The sequence below is a fragment of the Chiloscyllium plagiosum genome, chromosome 1 (assembly GCF_004010195.1).
Source record: "Chiloscyllium plagiosum isolate BGI_BamShark_2017 chromosome 1, ASM401019v2, whole genome shotgun sequence".
Taxonomy (NCBI): domain Eukaryota; kingdom Metazoa; phylum Chordata; class Chondrichthyes; order Orectolobiformes; family Hemiscylliidae; genus Chiloscyllium; species Chiloscyllium plagiosum.
In genome coordinates, this window is record NC_057710.1 from 82,507,593 (window position 1) to 82,530,031 (window position 22,439).

The following is a 22,439-nucleotide window of genomic DNA, read 5'->3' on the forward strand; positions in this document are numbered from 1 at the left end:
TTTAAAAAAAAACACTTTTCCTAACTTGTCTGTTGTCTTGTACTAATTTATATCCTGTGGCATCTAAGAAATGTTAACTTTCCTTGTGAGACTCTTGTGGCTAAGGTTTTAGTGAAGAACTGATAATTATTGAGAATATTGATGTAACTGCAGTTCATCTAACAAGGGAATTAGTGAGAATGCAAAGAGGCTCTTGAAAACAAAAATGTAGCTCTTCAGAATCCTCAAAAAAAAACCATGAAAAATATACTTTGACCCCTGAAAATGAATGTTAGCTAAATTTGCCAATGACACTCAGATTGCCAAGAAAGTAAGCTATCAAGAGATTAGCCCATGTCAAGAGGATAGGTCATATTAAGTGATGTAGGGAAAAAAAAATCAAATAGAGAATAATATGGGAATGTTGAGTTTTCTATTCTGCAAGGGAGAATACAAAAATAGTATACTAAAATTTTATACAGAAAGAGATTGCAGAACTGGGATCTGGATATGATAACACATGAATCTCAAAAAAATTAGAATGGAGATTCATCAAGTGATTAGGAAGGCAAATCGAATTATGGGTCTTATTGCAAGGGGAATGGATTATAATACTAGAAAAAAGTTACTGTAGCTGTACAGAACCTTATAACACTATATCTGCAGTCCTAGAATGAAAGTATATAACTGGATTAGTGGTAGTTCAGAAAATAAAAACATCCAACTCATTCAGAGATTGCAGGGATTATTTTATTAAGAAATGTTGAATAGGTTGGGCTGTATCGAATGGAGTTTAGAAGAACGAGCAGTGATCATACTGAAATTGAGTTATAGAGTGATATATCATAGATAAAGACCCTTCAGTCCAATGCATCTGCGCCGACCAGATCCCCTAAACTGATCTAGTCCTGTTTGCCAGTATTTGGCTCATATCCTCAAAATCCTTTTTATTCATATGCCCATCGAGATGACATTTAAATGTTGCAATTGTACCCGCCTCATCACCTCCTCTGGCAGCTTGTAAGGACTACTCTCTGCATGAAATTATTGCCCCTCAGGTTCTTCTTTAATCTTTCCCCTCTCACCTTAAACCTGTGCCCTCTAGCTTTGGACTCCCCACCCCAGGAAAAAGACCTTGGCTATTCATCCTATCCATACCCCTCATGATTTTATAAACCTCTAGAAGGTCACCTCAGCCTCCAATGCTCCAGGAAAAATTGCCTCAGCCTCTTCAGTCTCTCTCTCTCTCTCTCTCTATAGCTCAAAACCTTCAATCCTGACAACATCCTTGTAAATTTTTTCTGAATCCTTTCACGTTTATCCGCATCTTTCCTATAGCAGAGAGACTAGAATTGAACACTAAAATTGAATTCTAAAAGTGGCCTCACTAATGTCCAAGATGACTGGCTTGTATACACAATGTAATGACCAATGAAAGCAAGCATGCCAATTGCCTTTTTCACTACCTTGTCTCTCTGCATCTCCACTTTCAAGGAACTATGCACCTGCCACGCTAGGTCTCTTTGTTCAGCATCCTAAGGGGAATTCACATGATAGAAGTTAAAAGGCTGTTTCCATTGGGAGATTACACCTAATGTCTCAGAGGGTCCTTTAGTATGTGGAAATTTCTTCCCCAGCAAGTAGTGGAAGCTGGGTTATTGAATTTATTCAAAGCATAGATAGTTTTGATCGACATGGTGTCAATGGTTATAGGAGTCACAAAATAAAATGAAGTTGAAGCTACAACCATTTCATGTATGACCCTGAACAGTATAAGAAGCTGAAAGGGCTAAATGACCTCCTCTTGTTCCAAATTCCTATGTGGATTTGCCATGGAAAAGTAGAAAATGCTGATGAGAGAAATTGTTGCCATGTACAATGAAAAGTTTAAACAATTACACAGCAAGCCAAACTTGTCTCTTTGCCAAATCCTCGACTGTATGGACAAGAATTAAGTAACTAATGATGAGTAAAACAGGGCATATATCACTGAATATCTGGAACATCAGAATGGTTGATGCTGTCCAAAGTCCTCTAAAGCAGCTCATTCAAGATACACAAGCTTTGAATTTAAATGTATTAATTCTATATAATGTGGTATATGCAGAGTAGAGACATGTTGCTTATATCCCTATTCTGATTATGCAGCTAATTAGGGCCAACATTTGTTAGATTTTGGAGGTAATAAGGACGATGCCAAAGTCTGTCCCACTTTCATCTGTTACTTGGACAAACCTGACCATGGAAATAAGGGGCAGCATGTGGTGTACTGCCTAAGGTTGGGGAGGGGAAAAAAGAGTGAATGCTTCAAAGTCCTCGCTTTGTGCTCCACTTTATCCATCTTCCCTCACATGGCTCAGCTACACTGTCTCCTGGAAGCCAAGCAGTCATCTCCTGCCCAATTAAATGCACCCCATCCAAACTAGCTATGTGCGCAGGGCATTAAATTCTGCTCTGAGTATGTGAGGCACTGCTCAGAGCCAACACCCATGTGATTAAATACCACAGCTAGTGCTCCACTGGGAATGACTGGGTGGTTTCTTCCAACCTTTCTTCAGTCTTGTGAAATGTTTCTGGAAGTGCTGACAGAATTGCATATATTTTTTGCTGCTGCTCCACAACAGTCTTCCTTATTGAAAGCTGCAGAAATTCAGCAGCTATGTCCAGCTGAGCATGTTCTTCACTACATTCCGGATTACAACATCAGCTCCTACTCACTTCTGATATGCTTCTTACCATCTGACAACCCAAACAACTGTCTCAGAGGCCCCAACAAGCTGGCTGTCTATTACTCTTTATCAAGTATCTGGCAGATTTCCATTTCACCCTTGCAAATAGCCATGCATTCTAACACGGATTATCTCCAGTGTCACTTCCTCTGTTGCAGTTCGGATGGTGGCAAGGGTCAGTCCCCAATTCTTCATCCCCTGAATTCTGCACTCTCTTTTCCCTTACTTTAGTTTGATATCTCACAGGAGATGATCATGTACCTAAATGTAATGTAAATAGCCATTATGTAATAGCTAACAAAATTGTTTTGTTTAAGAAGTCTGAACTTATCGTCCAAAGATTCGTGTGCACATCCTTCCCTGTTTCTTGCTAATAACTTAAACTAACACCAAGAGCAGGAATTGGTGGCACTAAATTCACCCAACATATCTCAGATGGTTCGGACAGATGACCACAGGATTTTATGAAAGAGCTCTAATTTTCATCATTGAGTTGATAGATGGCATTTGACAATACTGTCCAAAATGATAAAAGGAAAAAATCAAAATAATGGTGTAATGTCTTTTGTGAAGTCAAAGTTCTGTTTTTTTTTCATTTCTCTGTATTTTCCCACATTTCTTGTTATTGTCGATCATTCTCAAGGGAACAGAACATTCCATCCAGGAGATGTCCCATTAAATATGGATATGAGGAGAACGTTTTCATCTAAGAGAGAGTCATTGTTTGTGGAATTCTCTTCACCATAGAATAGCAGAGGCACAGTCACTGAATATTTTAAAGTTGGATAGGTTCTTGACTGACAAGGGAGTCAAAGAACATATAGTAGACAGGAAATAGAGGGCACAATCACAAATGATGCAGCAGACTGAGTGGCCTCCTCCTTACACATAGTTCTTTTCATGTGTCCATAGGATGCGAGCATCACTGGGTAGGCCAGCAATTATTGTCATCTATAATTGGCCAAAGGGCAGTTAGGTGCCAACTACATTACTGGGGAACTGAGGGAACATGTAGACAAGACTAGGTAAGGATAGCAGGTCTCCTTGGCTGAAGGACATGAGTGAACTTACAAGTTGTTACAACAATGGACTGTGATTACATGGTTACCATTAGGCTAGCTTTCAATTAATTTTTTTTATTGAATTGAATTCAAATCTTACCATCTGTTCCCAGAACATTAGCCTGGGCTTCTGGATTACTAAACTATTAATCCATTGATATTAACACTATACCACCACCTTTGCCAAATATGCTCATGTTAGTGTTGAGTTTTCTAAGCTCCACATCATCAACATCCTCATCAGTCTCCTGCAGTAAAACACGTGTGACCTTGTGGCAGAAAATTGACGAATTTGCAACTTGAGTGAAAAAAAGCATGTGTCAACAAAAGTTCTGTCAACAAAAATAGATAGATTTTACTGTGTCACAGAATTAAGAAGCACAAAGTCCTTGTGAACCAAATGTTAAGTCAGGACTTTGTTGCAGAGTGGGGAAGAGTTCCTACATTTTGCAATTTGCTTTTCAATCTCCAGTAACACCGTACTTGTTCTGTCTGTAAGCCAGGAGAATGTAACTTTATGTCAACTGAGGGAACGATATTAATAACTATTTAAATAAATAAGGGTAAGCAAACATGGCAGGCATGGCAGTGTGCAATGGCTGCAACATCTGGAAGTCTCTGGAATGCTTTCTTGCCTGGAACAACCATATCCACATTTAATGTTCGTTGCAGCTTCAGTAACTTCAGTTCAGAGGAGTTGAGCTGCAGTCTGAGTTGCTGTATTATGAAGAATCAGGGAAGGAGAATGTTACATGAACACTCTGTTGTCAGAGATGTTATTTCCTGCCAGATTAAGTGGAATATGACAGATGACCATCATCAGGCTCATGACTGCAAGTCAGACTGATTTGGATAGTGTAGTGATGGAGAAGACTTAGTCTTCTACTCGAAGTAAAGGGTGAAGGTGCTTCTTAACATGGCAGTTAAGAACAAAGATTGTACAGATGGGAAAGCAAAGCATGGCACCACAGTGCAAGAGGTTCAAGTTGGGAGAGCAAAAAGGAATGTTGTAATGATATGGGACAAAGTAAGGGTGATAAAACTGTTCTAATCAGATGGAATGTGGGAAATTGACTTAGAATTTGCAACTTGAGTTATAAAAAAACATGTGTAATCAGCTCTGTCAACAAAAATAGATAGATGTGGGAAGATACTCTGGTTAATTTTATCAACTCATAGCTGGAGATAAATGAGGAATGGGAAAGAGAGGATTCAGTTGTGTTGTCTACTTAGGAACCACACCATAGGTAGAACTAAGAATGATATTTTGCTCAGGGAATTTGAGAAGCTTGGACCAAATTAAAATGCAGAACTTCAGATGTATAAAATACGAGGATCTTATCTGAGCAATGCACCAATTCGTATGAGGGCAAGTTGATCTGGGAATTAAATAAACAATGCAAACAATGGTGTAGAAAGAGTTGGTAGTCATGGAGCAGGGGTACCAGAATTTAGCAATGAAGAAGCTGTTAACTTGTGTTGGGCTCAACTTAAACCAGTTGGACCTGTGCCCTGGTGAATCATAGAACTCAATATTTGGACAGGATTAAAACTAACAGATGGTTGGCAGAATGCAAGGACGGCAATTTAGAAATCCAAAAGAAACCCTACAAGATAATAAAACTGTATATAGTATGTATTAAGACAACCAGAGAGGGTCAGGGATAGAGAGAGCATTGAGTGCAACCATGCATCCTGAGTAAGGTCTATGCAGGGAATGGGAGTAAAAAAAGAAGATGTTTAGCCAGGATCTGATGGCTTAAATCTCAGGATTTCAGAAGAGGTATTTATGAAGATAAATTGACCAGATTCTTGAAAGGTTCCAACAAATTTGAAGTTAGCACATATAACATGTTCAATCAAGAAAAGAAAGAGAAAGAAAGCAGGAACGAAAGGCCATTTAGCTTGACGTCAGTCTGTAGAAAAGCACTGAATCTATCAATAAACAGGTCTTATGAAAGACTTTGAAAATGAGAAAATATTTTGATATAGTTAACATAGAACTGTGAAAAGGAAATTATGTTTAAAAAAGAACAAAACTTGTAGATGTAGCAAACTTGAATTTTGAAAAGACATCCAATAAACAGAAGAGGAGACCAAATGACCCATCATGTCTGCACTGGCTCTCCAAATGAGAATTAACTTCTCAGCTTATCCCGGTACACTGTTCCTTTTCAGAGATTACACAGGATAAGGTATTACTCAAAAGGTTACTATGCAAAATAAGAGCTCATGGAGTTGGGGATGATAGTTTAGCATGAATAGAGATTTAGCAAAGGAACACAAAGCAAAGAGCAGCAATATATGGGGCATTTTCAAGTTGGCAGAAAGTGACTAGTTGAGTGCCACAAGGATCTGTGTTGAGAGCTTAGCTGTTTCCAACTATATTAATAACTTAATCAAACAGAGTAACAAATCTAAGTTTGCTAATGATACAAAGTTAGATGGGAATGGATGCTATGAAAAGATACTCATCATGGCTGCAAAAGGGATAAAGAAGAAAGTGAGGATTGCAGACGCTGGAGATCAGAGTCGAAAAGTGTGGTGCTGGAAAAAGGACAGCCAGTCAGGCAGCATCTGAAGAGCAGGAGAGTCAATGTTTCGAGCATAAGCTTTTCGTTAATAATGATGAAGATCTTATGCTCAAAATGTCGACTCTTCTGCTCCTCAGATGCTGCTTGACTGGCTGTGCTTTTCCAGCACCACACTTTTTGACTGCAAAAGGAATATAGACAGGTTAATTGAGTGGATGACAGGTTGGAAGAATGAGTACAATGTAATGTCAAATATGGTTATTCACTTTGATTTCTAAGAATAAATAAGGATTTTGTTTTTTAAAAAAACATGAAACTTCTAAATTTTGATGCTCAGATGTACTTGGATGCAATCGTACAACAAACACAGAAAGCTGGCATGCTTAGTTTAGTAGAATGTGAAGTGATCTTACTAAAGCACAAAGATTCTGAAAAGACTTGGCAGCAATGACACAGAAATCCTAGCTGGGGATTAATGCATGCATGATTTCAGGCTTACAAGATGATCATTTAGGACTGCAATGAGGAGAAATGTCTTCATTTTAAGTTTTGTGAAATTTTAGAATTTTATATGCCAGAGGGCTATAAATGCCTCTCCATTGAATTCTGAGATTTTTAGTCTTTCAGGGAATCAAGAGAAGGCTAAAGAAAAGTATATGTAAAGTCGAGATGAACTCAAAGACCAGTCATAATTTTATGGAATGGTAGCTGACTTGATGGGCCATCTGATCTGCGTCAATTCTATTACTTGTCAGCTATGTTCTTAACCATACCTAGATACCAGTGATTTATTTTTATTTGTTCATAGGATGTATGACTGCTGACTAGGCCAGCATTCGTTGCACATCTTTAAATGTCATAGAGAAGATGGAGCTGGGCTTTCTTATTAAACTGCTACAACCTTGGGGCTCATGCACCCACAGTGCTATTGGGAAAGAATTTCCATGGTTTTGACCCAGCTACAGTGAAGAAATAACAATATACTTCAGGTCAGAGCAGAATGAGGTTTAGAGCAGAACTTGAAGGTGGTCTTTTTTCCCATACATCTGCTTCCTTGACCTTTTAAGAATTAGGCATCATTGATGTGGAAGATGTTATTAGAGTAGCCTGGTGAGTCACAACATACAAATGATACACAGTGCTGTTACTGAGTGTCGATGGTGGAGGGAGCAAAGGTTCTGTGGATGAAGTATCAATCAAGCAGACTGTTTTAACTTGAATGATATCAAGGTTCTTGAGTTGTTAGACCTGTACTCATCTGGGCAAGTAGAGAAGATCCCATCACATACCTGACTTCAACCTTGGAGAAAATGTCCAGGCTCAGGAGGTCAGTTATCTGCTGCATGCTCATGTAACCAAAGTATTTATGACTAAATCAGTGCAGTTTTTTTCATTAATAATAACTCTCATTGGTGATAATAGGGAATTCAATTATAGTAAGGTCATTAGATATCAATGGTTGATGGCTGATAAATTAAACTACATTTATTTAAATTCAACAGGTCCCACAGGAAAGGTAGATGAACTCTGGACATGGTTAGGAACATGGGACTGGGATAACATAGCAATTACAGAAATATGGCTCAGGGATGGGAAGGACTGGCAGCTTAATGTTCCAGGATACAAATGCTACAGGAAGGACAGAAAGGGAGGCAAGACAGGAGAGGGAGTGGTGTTTTTGATAAGGGATAGCATTACAGCTGTACTGTCCTGGAATTACAGGATGGAACTGAGAAATAAGAAAAAGATGATCACCTTATTGGGATTGTATTATAGACCCCCTAATAGTCAGAGGGAAATTGAAAAACAAATATGTAAGGAAATCTCAGTTATCTGTCAGAATAATAGGGTGGTTATGGTAGGGGATTTTAACTTTCCAAACCTAGACTGAGACTGCCATAGTGGTAAGGGTTTGGATGGAGAGCAATTTGTTAAGTGCGTACAAGAAAATTTCTGATTCAGTATGTGGATGTATCTAATAGAGAATGTGCAAAACTTGACCTACTCTTGGGAAATAAGGCAGCCAGGTGACTGAGGTGTCAGTGGGCGAGCACTTTGGGGCCAGTGACCATAATTCTATTAGTTTTAAAATAGTGATGGAAAAGGATAGACCAGATCTAAAAGTTGAAATTCTAAATTGGAGAAACGCCAACTTTTACGGTATTAGGCAAGAACTTTCAAAAGCTGATTGGGTAAAGAGACAGCTGGAAAATGAGAAGCCTTCAGAAATGAAATAACTAGAGACGAGAAAAAGTATATTCCTGTCAGGGTGAAAGGAAAGGCTGGTAGGTATAGGGAATGCTGGATGACTATAGAAATTGAGAATTTGGTTAAGAAAAGAAGGAAGCATATGTCAGGTATAGACAGGATAGATTGAGTGAATCCTTATAAGAGTATAAAGGCAGTAGGAATATACTTAAGAGAGAAATCAGGAGGGCAAAAAGGGAACATGAGATAGCTTTGGCAAATAGAGTTAAGGAAATTCCAAAGGGATTTTACAAATACATTAAGGACAAAAGGGTAACTAGGGAAAGAATAGGGCCCCTCAAAGATCAGCAAGGCTGCCTTTGTGTGGAGCCACAGAAAATGGGGGAGATACTAAATAAGTATTTTGCATTAGTATTTATTGTGGAAAAGGACATGGAAGATATAGAATGTAAGGAAATAGACGGTGACATCTTGAAAAATGTCTATATACAGAGGAGGAAGTCTTGAAATGCATAAAGGTGGATAAATCCCCAGGACCTGATCAGGTGTTCCCTAGAACTCTGTGAGAAGCTAGGGAAGTGATTGCTGAGCCTCTTACTGAAATATTTGTATCATCAATAGTCACAGGTGAGGTGCCAGAAGACTGGAGGTTGGCAAACGTGGTGCCACTCTTTAAGAAAGGTGGTAACAACAAGCCAGAGAACTATAGACCAGTGAGCCTGACGTCGGTGGTGGGCAAGTTGTTGGAGGGAATCTTGAGGGACAGGATGTACATGTATTTGGAAAAGCAAGAACTGATTAGGGATAGTCAACATGGCTTTGTGCATGGGAAATCATGTCTCACAAACTTGATTGAGTTTTCTGAAGAAGTAACAAAGAGGATTGATGAGGGCAGAGTGATAGATGAGATCTATATGGAGTTCAGTAAGACATTCGACAAGGATCCCCATGGGAGACTGCTGAGCAAGGTAAGACCTCATGGAATACAGGGAGCACTAGCCATTTGGATATAGAACTGGCTCAAAGGCAGAAGACAGAGGGTGGTGGTGGAGGGTTGTTTTTTCAGACTGGAGGCCTGTGACCAGTGGAGTGCCACAAGGATCAGTCCTGGGTCCACTACTTCTCATCATTTATATAAATGATTTGGATGTGAGTATAAGATGTCAGTGGGCGGCACGGTGGCAGAGTGGTTAGCACTACTGCCTCACAGCGCTAGAGACCCGGGTTCAATTCCCGCCTCAGGCGACTGACTGTGTGGAGTTTGCACGTTCTCCCCGTGTCTGCGTGGGTTTCCTCTGGGTGCTCCGGTTTCCTCCCACAGTCCAAAGATGTGCAGGTCAGGTGAATTGGCCATGCTAAATTGCCCGTAGTGTTAGGTAAGGGGTAAATGTAGGGGAATGGGTGGGTTGCGCTTCGGCGGGGCGGTGTGGACTTGTTGGGCCGAAGGGCCTGTTTCCACACTGTAAGTAATCTAAAAAAAAGAGGTATAGTTAGTAAGTTTGCTGATGACACCAAAATCGGATGTGCAGTGGATAGCGAAGGAGGTTACCTCAGATTACAATGGGATCTTGACCAGATAGGCCAATGGACTAAGGAGTGGCAGAAGGAATTTAATTTAGATAAATGTGAGGTGCTGAATTTTGGCAAAGCAAATCTTAGCAGGACTTATAAACTTAATGGTAAGGTCCTAGGCAGTGTTGCTGAACAAAGAGACCTTGGAGTGCAGGTTCATAGCTCCTTGAAAGTGGAGTCACAGTTAGATAGGACAGTGAAGAAGGCGTTTGGTTTATTTTCTTTTATTGGTGAGAGTATTGAGTACAGAAGTTGGAGTTCATGTTGTGGCTGTACAGGACATTGGTTAGGCCACTGTTGGAATATTGCGTGCAATTCTGGTCTCCTTCCTATCGAAAGGACGTTGTGAAACTTGAAAGGGTTGAGAAAGGATTTACAAGGATGTTGCCAGGGTTGGAGGATTTGAGCTATCGGGAGAGGTTGAATAGGCTAGGGCTATTTTCCTTGGAGCGTCGGAAGCTGAGAGGTGACCTTTTGGAGGCTTATAAAATCATGAGAGGCGTGGATAGGATAAATAGACAAAGTCTGTTCCCTGGGGTGGTTGAGTCCAGAACTAGAGTGCATAGGTTTAGGGCAAGATGGGAAAGATATAAAAGACACCTAAAGGGCAACGTTTTCACTCAGAGGGTGGTACATATATGGAATGAGCTGCCAGAGGAAGTGGTGGAGACTGGTACAATTACAACATTTAAAATACATCTGGAGGGGTATCTGAATAGGAAGGGTTTGGAGGGATATGGGCTAGTTGCTGGCAGCCGGGACTATATTGGGTTGGGATATCTGGTCGACATGGACGAGTTGGACCGAAGGGTCTGTTTCCGTGCTGTACATCTCTATGGCTCTATGATCTCCAGCACTGCCTCTTCTATCAGGATGTGGATTCACAATTGTGCTACTGATTAAATGCTGCTACCTCTAAGTTTACGTGACTTTGCCTTATTAGAGAGAGCAATGTGTCATGAATATGGTGCAATGTGTATGCCACAATTAAATAGATGGTTATGCGTGTAAGCTCTGAAATGAGTGTGCTTGGAGCAGTATTAATTGTGTAAGGTTGAGGCCAATGACATGAGGCCTGAATTATGGCTCTTGTTGCATGGTATTAGTGTCTCTACTTCTGAGCCAGCTGCTCCTGTGGTGAAAGAGAACACCACCAAACAGTTGATGAGAAAACATCTATAAGGTCTGAGTTGCATCTGATGGAAACTTTGATTAAATGACTTAACAAGCTATGGTGAATGGAACAATATGAAAGACAAGTGATGTGGCTAGTAGGACATGGCATGTGAAGATACTTTCACCTGTACCTTGGTTATCCATTTGAAGTTCTTACACTTGTTGAGGCACTCTACCCACATTTCCACGGCTAGACATGGCACTACCTTTTTAATAATTGTCCTGAGGGCCTACTGGCCTCCTGAGTAGATGACCTTGCTCCACTTTTGTATCTTTTGCTCAATGTTCTCAAAGCTCCACCCAAAAATATTTGTCAGGCTAACTGTCCTGTTGTACCATTTTACAACATTCTTCCTGTCTTCAATTTCTCTTTCGTCAGTTCCAGGTTCAGCTATAGCAAGAATTCATCTCAATATTCAGGGGTGCAGACTGGTTTTAAAAAGGACAGCTGTTGAGGTGTGCAGCCACTCAACAGTGTATTCAGTGCTGAACGCCATACCATAATCATTAAATTAACAGGAAGTGAGCTTTTGCATTGTATGCATTATTTTGAACGGGTGTGTGTTAATGCCAATTCACAATCCCATGCTCAATCTCAATGCCTAACAAGTTCTGGCCCTAATGTGGAGGCAATGGCCTAGTGGTATTATCGCTGGACTATCAATTCAGAGACCCAGGTAATGTTCTGGGGACCTGGTTTGATTTAGGCCATGGCAGATGGTGGAATTTGTATTCAATAAAAATCAGGAATTAAGGGTGTAATGATGACCATGAAACCATTGTCGATTATCAGAAAATTCATCTGGTTCAGTGATGTCCTTTAGGGAAGGAAACAGCCATCTTCACCTGGTCTGGCATATATGGGACTGCAGACCCACAGTAATGTGGTCAACTATTCACTGCCCTCTGGGCAATAAATGTTGTCACAGTCAGTGACATCCACATCATGAATGATTTTTTAAAAAAAGTTCTCATAGCTTAATATCATAATTCTAAGACAAAGTCAGAATCCCTGGTCGTTTTTAATATTGTAAAAATTATGCAAGTCCTTATGATCTATGTAGTAATCGCCTATTGAGGAACAGATCACGTAAATAGTAGGAGAAAAGCCAATATTTATATAACACATTCAATCAAAGCAGTCAGTTTCATGTGTCCCTCCATACTTCACTGCTCAAAATGTCTTGTATGCTCAAAAAAGTAAAAGTACTGATATAAAACTAGCCATAACTTACTTCTTCTTTTGCCTACGTCACCTTTGGATGTTGCAGCTTCATTTAAAAGAACCATTCCCATGGTGATGGCAGCATCTGAAGTTGTCGTCAAGGAAACAGCAGCGTTGTGCAAAAAGCTTCAGGGTTCACTTTCAAAATAAGTCAGATGCTTCTCTTCTTTAAAATATTTTCAGTAAAATTACTTGTACTTTATTACAGCAATTATTAGATTCAGCTCCCAGCTGGTTTAAACTCTGAGTAACTATTAATTCTAAAATGCATAGTTCAGAATGGGGGAATAAAAATCAGCTGAAATCAGTAAAATAATGACTCGAAATATTAACCTTAAGAAACATTGACAATGCAACATGAAAATTCATACATGCAAGGCATGCACATTGAGTAAATTTTCTTTGAAGCAACATGGGAATCAATTATGAAACGATTTGTTGAATAATTTTACATTGTTATCATCACTCAAACAATAAACACAATATTGGGGTCAGAAAAATGCTGAGTATGGCAAGATTTGAGGCAGAATCGTTCCAGAAGTCTGTTGCGGCCTTTCTTGATATAAGGAGCAACTTGCTGTAAATTCTATGCATTTGACAAGTGGCAAGGTGAGTTTCGCAGTTTCTTGGTAGGCAGTGGTGAGTTGCCAATTAAGGGGGATTATAGTTTGTTACACAGCTTGTTAAGGTCACAGTTCACCCTATTAATATTCACTTCCATTTCTACCAAACCTGCCAAGCAGGCCAGACATTGAGAAATCTCAACATGGATGTCAGAATACCTGCTAACTTCCATTCATTGCTGGCTATAAGCACCCTCATGTTACTGAGCAACAAACACCTTTTCTAGGTATGCTTCACAGGCATGAGCCACATGCTCCTCTCATCTATGGACATTGGTATCTCACATTTGCCAGCTCCTCACAAGGATGATGGCACCTGTCTGGATAACTTGCATGATTCTCAGGAAGCACAGGCCTGCATTACAGGCATAAAGGCAATCAGCATTGAAAAGTTGCTGCAAGGAGACTTCACGCACACAGATAAGCACCCAATTCATGGATTGGACCAGGGTTGCATCCCACTGCTTGCTTCCTTTCTTAGTACTCACTCACTTAGTGTCTAGCTTCATACATGCTGCAGTTCTGTCATGCCTTATCTCGCTTGTTGATTCAGTCACCAACCAGGCAGCATACCTTGCTGATCTGCAATCTTCAGCGAAGGGGGTGTATATTTTGCTATATAGTTGTGTGGTGTACAAAGCTCACACCTGCACCCTCTGTCAGCAGCCTATGCAACAAGCACACTGCATGTGCAGCAAGCAAGCAGCCATGTCTCAAAGTCTTAAGGGAATAGTACCTGTCAGTCAGAGAATTCCAGCACAATAACGAAAGACAGGCAGCCTCTGATACCAGTGTAAAGGATTGGCCACCGAAAAGTATTCAGTCCAGGTGTTCTTGATCAGGGGAACCTTTTGCTATAGTCCAGGGAGTGGGTCATAATCAGTCCTGCTGGGTCCATTGTGACCAATCTGGGGAGTAGTTCTAATATGACCAAGGAGAAGTACAGCGGTCAGTCCAGAATCTGGGCACATCTCTTCCTGGGCTGTCTGGTTAGATTGCTCAAAGGGGTGAACCACAGTCAGTCTACTGGGTCCATCCACATAAATTGAGTATAAGGGAGGATTGAGGTGGAGTGGCAGGAGTTCTGCTATCATGGGAATGAGATTTGTTAAATTATTATGTTGGAATGGGGACTGTAGGAAGGGGAAAGGGGAAATGACAATTATGAAAAGGGCAAAGGTATTTTGTAAGGGGGCAGATATGGTAAAGCATGGATGGGAAAGGAGCCATACAGGCGGGGGTTTGTCCGTGATCAGAAGGGTTTAGAGGGATATGGGCCAAATGCCGTCAAATGAGACGAGGTCAGATTGGGATGTCTGGTCGGTGTGGACGAGTTGTACCGAAGGGTCTGTTTCCTCAATGGAGTAGTACATTCACCGCTATCCTCTGGCCCAAACTATAATGATTTCTTTTTTTAAAAAAAAATAGATTGCAGTTAACTTAAAATCACTGTTTAGTAATACAGAATTTTATTTTGCTGAAGAAATACACATTTAGTAGATATGATTTGGAAGAGCCGGTGTTGGACTGGGGTGTACAAAGGTAAAAATCACACAACACCAGGTTATAGCTGAAAATGTGTTGCTGGAAAAGCGCAGCAGGTCAGGCAGCATCCAAGGAACAGGAGAATCGACGTTTCGGGCATAAGCCCTTCTTCAGGACCAGGTTATAGTCCAACAGGTTTATTTGGAAGCACTAACTTTCAGAGTGCTGCTCTTTCATCAGGTGGTTCTGGACAACCACCTGATGAAGGAGCAGCGCTCCAAAAGCTAGTCCCTCCAAATAAACCTGTTGGACTATAACCTGCGATTGTGTGATTTTTAACATTTAGTAGAAGCTTCTTACTTTACACTCTGGACAATTTGCAAGAATATCAATTCAAGGGGAAAACTAACATTTATATTTGATGAGAGAAGAGCTGATTAGATGGAATGGAGCTCTGGTGGAGGCACTGCAAAGGAGAATGTACAAATTAATGCTGATACACAGTTAACACTCAGCATTTGTTTAAAGTTCACATACCATCGTATTCATTTGTGTGATAAGCAGAATATCATTTTGGCTTGATAACAGCATATTGTTAGTTGCGAATACTACTTGCGTTGCTTCTGTATACATGTAGTGTGAATCAGCTAGCTTTATCTGTTGCTGAAGTGGTTGAGAATACTTATCATTTCAGAATAATCTAAGGTACAACGGGCACATTTTAGATTCAAGAATAACTATCTTCAGGCTAGTCCTGAGTTCCATACGTTGAGAAATGATCTAAACAGGGTTGTCATTATCATGCAGGATGTGTTTACAAACACATTCAGTATTCATATTACAAGCTGAACAAATGGTTTGGGTCAGATTTACAAAGATGCTGATGAGGCTAATCTTATAGCGTATGAAACTAAGTCTCCCAAAATATATACTGACCAATGAAGGTAAATTTGTTGTAACGTAAGGAGACAAACTTCTAATCAATTTCTCAAATAGGACATGGAGGGAAGAGATTTGATTTGACCTTTCCATTGTCAACATTCCAGGTTTAAAATATAGCCAAATGTCAATCATCATGAATTGATGTATTCTGGATGGTAACATCAGGGTTGTAAGGGGTGGTGTAATTTTTAAATCATTAACTGTTGTAGTAAGCACATAGTAAGTACAAAGCCACCATTTTAGTCCTTTCTACCCTGTAGTAAGCACCAGCAGATACTCCCCTAGATTTTCATGAATGGAACAATGGAAACAGCTTTCCTCGTGGCTGAGGGACTGCCCACAACCCATGGCTGTACATCATCATCCATATAAGGGAGAACGGTGAACTCAAACACTGATTGGCTGGGTGATGAACCAAATAATCTCATCCATCAGGGAGGACAGTGGGGAACTTTGACACCCATTGGCTGAGACAGTAGAAGGCCCAGCCCATTACTACATGTATATAATGCGCGGGGATTACAATCTGTGTGTGTGCCTCGTGGGAAGCCATTGAGGTAACACCCGGTTCTGCAGAACTGAATACATAGTTTTGGACGAACTCCTCCGTGTCTTTGTTCTTGGGAAGGGAAGCAGAGTGCCTGATGGGGGGTCGCAGAGGTCCCTATCTTGCACAGGGTCACTTACCAACCAATTAAAACTCTCAATATTTTCTGAGTTTTACCATGATGAGAAGTATTCTCGTGAGTTCAAATGAGAAGCTTCAAATAAATGTCTTTTTCATCAATATTTTTGGTAAAAGATGATAATATTCTTAGAAAGTTTTGCCATACTTTGTTGTTGACATAATCAGTATACAAGTCTGTAAAAAAATTCAGCCTTAAGACTCATTCCAATTGAATACAAAATTTTGGAATTATTCTTCTCCCTCAGTGTTCTCTAGGTTTATAATCTATAGGTTTTTAAAAACTTAATTTCTACTTAGAATATCTCCTGTTGCTTTCAACCATGTATTTTTTAATATCTTATGATATGCGGCTATTCATCTTATATTCTTAGTGAACAAAAATAAATTATACAATCTGGTAAACTTCAGTTTCCACCAGTAAATATTCACTTCTATGCATGAACTAGTGTAGAGTAATGTAGTTGTTTAAAAAGTGTGATTTAATTATATTTGTTAAAGACAGTCAAACTTCGCAATGCTGATATTTCAAAAGTTATTTAAATTAAAAACAGTTGCTACCCTATAATTATGTAGCTAGGAATAGATCTATGATAAAAAATGCATCTTAGTGCTAGTTTTGTTGTTTATGTAAAGTATAAAAGTTTCAGAAATGCAGATCAATGCAAGTGATCCTTATTCCTATACTCAATTTTTAAATAAATCATAAATAATCATTTTGTTAATCAAAATTTATTTGGACGCAAAATGGCCAGTGGAAATTTATTCTGCTGCTGTTGTCCATATTGTAAATATGAACTTTGTAAAGTGATGAATCTTTGCTCCAGTTTCAGCTGTTACACACCAATCAATAATGTTCTGTTTGCACTATGGATCAATGGAACACAAAGCTTGTATATGTCTGAACAAAAAGATATGAGATACTGCTTTAAACTTGATATAGTAAAATGTAATGCTTCATTTTCCTTTGCAAAATAAATGGTTTGCCTGAATTATAGTGAACAACTTTGAATTAAATTAATCAAAGAGAATACCCACAAATAACTTCCTCAAATTGCAGTAAAAATGCCTTGGCAAAATTATAATTACTTCATTTTGTTTTGATCTGACAGATGATTATTTCTGAAGATTTTATTCTCTATAGCAAAAAAATCAATTTTTCTTTCAGCAAGAGTTTGTCTGGTTTGATCAATACATGTATACACATAGAAAAGGTGAGACAGGTCTTCCTTCTGAAGACAGAATATAGGATATTGTGTCAAAAGCACATATAATTCACGAAATTTTCACCAGGAAGAGGGCAGTAATGTACTTAAGACAGTGGCATAGAAAACTAGCTCAAGAGTTGCTTTTTTTTGCATCACTGAAAGCAGCAAAGTCAGAGCAGAATCACAAATAGCCATTTTCTTGCAGCTGCAGTGAGCTAAACATTCTGTTCAGATGCTCTTGGCAAGGAGATTAATCCCAGTCCCCCTGGTCCACATGACCTATACCACCCCCACCACCACAATAGCTTCTGCTGTCTCCATGATATGTTTCATGCTCAGTGCAAATGGGACTCCACAACATTAATTATCCAAAACAGTAGAACCACTTGTACTATAATAAAATAAAACTACTAGAACACATTAGTCCGAAGCTCCTCCATGGCTACAAGTCATTAAGTCAGTTTGCAGCTGATCCCTTATAAATTATGCAGATCTCTGTCTGAATTTACTGATCTCAGCCAAGGTTGTGGTGGCAGTGCTATAATTTACCTCAGTATCACAAATTAGACAAAACAGCATTTGCTGGATTAAGCCAAACTTAGTTTGCTTGTGAATCCCTCCATAACAAAACAGTCCACTGGCATAAAGAATGACAGTTTAGTGAAGTAGCCAGGTGTACTCAGCAAGGAATAAATGGCTTCATAACAAATACTTGCATTTATATAATGTTCTTCATATCAGAAAGATGTTGACAGTATTTTACAGATCTGAGATTGAAATACACACTAACCAGCAACAGAACAAACAGAAGGCGGGTTAAGTGGTGGATTGAAGGATAAATTTAAAATAAAAGGTTTCATCTTGCTTTCAAAACTAAAATGTCTCTCTCTTTTTGCATCAAAACTTTAGGAAACACTACTGTGTTGCCTGTCATTTTATAACTGTACCTCACTTTGCTCTGATTTAACCTGCTCCAAGGAAGTTCAACATAAGCTTGAGGAGCACCATCTCACTGTTCAATTCAGTATTATAGAGACTTTGAACTCAACACTGAGTTCACTAGTATTTTTTAGAGAATTTTATGGAATGTGGGCATCATTAATAAGGCTAGCATTTGCTGCCCTTTCCAAATTGACTTAAACTGAGTGGCTTGGTATGCCTTTTCAGAGGGCAGTTAAGAGTCAACCACATTGCTATGGGACTCATTCCAGCATAGACCAGACTTGGGAAGGATGAAAGATTTCCTTCCCTAAAGAATATCCGTGGACCATATTTTTGAACAAATAATAATGGATAATAGCTGTCATGGTCGCCATCACTGAAGTGGGCATTAAATGCCAGATTTGGGGCATAAGATAACCAAGAGATAGAAAAGCGTGTATGAAAGGCAAGGTGACAGCGATTTCAATATGCAGGTGGACTGCAAAAACCAGCTTGGTAGTGGATCACAAGAAAAGGAATTTGTGGAACGTCTACAAGATGGCATTTTGGAGTAGTTTGTGGTGAAACCCACTAGGGAACAGACAATACTGGATCTAATGTTGTGCAATGAGGTAGCAGTGCTAACCACTGAGCCACTGTTATGAAATACAACGTGGAAAAGTGTGAGGTCATGCGCATTGGTAAGAAGAATAGAGGCATGGACTATTTTCTAAATGGGTAGAAAATTCAGAAATCTGAAGTGCAAAGGGACTTGGGAATCATAGTCCAGGATTCTCTTACGGTGAACTTGCAGGCTGAGTCGTTAGTTAGGAAGGCAAATACAATGTTGCCATTCATCTCGAAAGGACTAAAATATAAAAGCAGGGATGTATTCTGAGGCTTTGTAAGGCTCTCGTCAGACCACATTTAGAGTACTGTTAGCAATTTTGGGTCCCATACCTCAGGAAAGTTGCATTCGCCCTGGAGCAGGTTCAGAGGAGGTTCACAAGAATGATCCCAGGAATGAAAAGCTTAACATATGAAGAACATTTAAGGACTCTGGGACTATAGTCGACTGAGTTTAGAAGAATGAAAGGGGATCTGATTGAAACTTTCAGAATACTGAATGGCCTAGACAGAGTGGATATTGGGATATTGACCCGAGGGTGCAGCCTTAGAATAATGGGAAGGCCTTTTAGAATGGAGATAAGGAGAAACGTCTTCAGCCAGGGAGTGGTTAATCTGTGGAATTCATTCTCATAGAAGGCTGTGGAGGCTAGGTCATTGAATATATTAAAACACAGAGATAGATAAGTTCTTGACTGCCAAGGGAATCAAAGGTTACAGAAAGAAAGTGGGAAAATGGGGTTGACAAACCAATCAGCCATGATTGAATAGTGGAGCAGACTCGATGGACTGAATGGCCCAATTTCTGCTGTGTCTTATGGTCTTGTAACAGTAATATAGTATACAATAATTCTACATTTAATTAACAACAAATTTTAATACCAGTAGATTTTGAAGAAGGTACATAATGAAAAGCATACTGATGTTTCTTTTTATGTAGAATTCTTCCCAACAAGGATCACAATCCAGTGCTGAATGAGATGACACTGCATTATGTTGACACACATTCTACTTGCATGAGTCCCCGCTCTGTGGTATTACAGACTTCTTGAACATCAGTGGCAAGGAACAGAGTGACAGATAGGAAGGAATGGATTTAGCAGTTGAACCTGAATCAATTGGTTGCATAGCCTTCCTGATATTTCTCCAATACCGGACCTGTATGATTACATGTAGAAATTTATTGGTTCATAGAAACATTTCTCCTACACTTTGGCAAATATTCATAGCACATGAAATACCAGCTAACCTAACTTCAGTTGGATAGAAAATGTTCGAGGCTATTATAAAAAATTGTGAACATAGAACATTTGGAAAACGTGAATGGAATTGAACAAAGCCAAAAATGATTTATAAAAGGAAAATCATGCTAAACAAATTTACTATAGTTACTTGAGGGTGTAACCAGTATGATCGATAAGGGAGAATTAGTACATGTGGTATATTTGGATTTTCGAAGCCTTTTGATACAGAGTTGGAAGAGATTGGATGCAGGAAGGATGTTTTCCTTGGTTGGGAAGTCTCAAACCCAGAGTTACAGTTTCAGGATATGGGGTAAACCATTTAGGAATTAGATGAGGAAAACGTTTCTTCACTCAAAGGGCAATAAACTTATTAAATTCTCTAGAAGGCCTTGGAGGTCAAGTTACTGAATATGTTCAAGATACAGATTGACAAGTATTTAGATTTCAAAAGTATATGGGATTGAGATGGAGGGTTAACCATGATCATACTGAATGATGGAGCAGACTCAAAGTGCTAAATGGCATACTGTTTACCCTATTTCTTTGTAAATATATTTATTAGCAAAAATAAACATTTTTTGACTTTACAAAAATATAATGTTCTTGAAAATATAACAAATACCAGTATAACAAGAAAAACATAAACTACAACACAACTACTGTCTATTAACTAATTACCTATCCTATAATACAGAACAACCAAACACTCTGTAAAACAGCACTGATTAAATAAGTAAGTGACATATAAAATAAAAAAAAACCAAAAGAACACACAACAAAACAAAATAGCAATGCTCACTGCAAAGTTCCCAAATAAAAAACGGGAGCATTGTACATATACCCGTATTAACTCAGGAGCTCTCCCCTCCAGGGCCCAGGGCTCAGCAAACCTAACCATCCTGGTTAAATAAACACCTGGTTAAGATAGCAGACAAGTCTGTGTCCAAATACCTCAAAAAGGGCTGCCATGCCTTATGAAAAAGATCTGTTGTGTGGTGCACTATATTTATGAAAAAATCCAAAGGGATGACCTCCATAGCTATTTTCCACCATCCCAGCAAGCCTGGCAGGTTCTCAGACATCCAATTCATCAGAATATTCTTCCGTGCGCAGTAAGTAAGAATATTAAATAGTTTCTTCCCATGCCATCTAAAGATGACAAATTCAGTAGACCGAGGAGAGATGTCGGGTTTATTTTAACTTCGGTCCTCAATATCCTCCCGATCTCTCCTGCCATGGCACTCCAGTAAACACGGAGCCTGTGGCATGTCCAGAAGCAATGGGTAAGAGTACCTACACTTATTTTACATCTGGGGCACACTGAAGATGCCCCTTTATTAAACTTCGCCAGACGATCTGGTGCCAATGAACCCTGTGCAGGACTTTTAACTGCATAGCGCATTTCCTATTACAAATTGAGATCTTTTGCACGTTCTCCCATCTGTTCTCCCATGTTTCAGAAGCGATCTTCACTCCTAGATCTTGCTCTCAAACCTCACATAACTGGTCAATATCCTATCAAGCCCTGCCACCAAGCAGTTGATAAAAGGCACTAACCGAAAGGGTGCTTGTGGAACGTAGCAACTCTGAAGCATTGCCCTCCATGCTTTGACCGTACTAATAACAACGGGATAACTGTCCTCATCTTATCCATGAACAACAAGTTAATAAGAGGGCACTTTGTCTGGAAGGCCTCGATATCCAGCCATATTGAGCCTGGATTGCTACCTGCCCAATCGCAGGCAAAGCACAGCAGGGAACTAAATTGATACCTCCTGACGTCTGGGAAATCAACTCCTCCCCCTCCTTAAGGCAACTGCAATTTATTAAGTTTGATGAGGGGCTGCCCACGACTCCAGACGAAGGAACCAACCCATAAGTTTCCACAACATTGACCAGGGAAACATTATAGTGAACATACGCATGGGATAAAGCAAATGAGGGAGGACATCTTAATAAGGGCTATTCGATCCAACCACAAAATTGGAAGGGCCTCCCATTGCTGAAGATCTCGCCTAAAATTGTCGAGTAGGTGAGCAAAATTAATCCGAAATAACTGATCAAACATGGGGGTAATAAAGATGCCTCAGTATCAGAAATCCGCCCATGACCACTTAAAAGGAAACCTAAGGCCACCTTCAACCTCTGGTACTTCCTTGAGGTTCCCCACTTTGCAAAGTTGATCTTATATCCTGAAATAGCCCCAAATGAAATTAATAC

General features: G+C 39.6%; 1 protein-coding gene across 1 annotated transcript in view; it reads right to left on the reverse strand.

Moving 5' to 3' along the window:
- The window catches only part of tusc3 (tumor suppressor candidate 3), a 378,825-nt gene that overhangs the window by 88,016 nt on the left and 268,370 nt on the right, over nucleotides 1-22,439 (reverse strand). Inside the window, exon 8 of the mRNA XM_043690293.1 lies at nucleotides 12,495-12,569. Within this exon, the coding sequence (XP_043546228.1) occupies nucleotides 12,495-12,569 (75 nt within the window). The remainder of the gene's footprint in view (nucleotides 1-12,494; nucleotides 12,570-22,439) is intronic.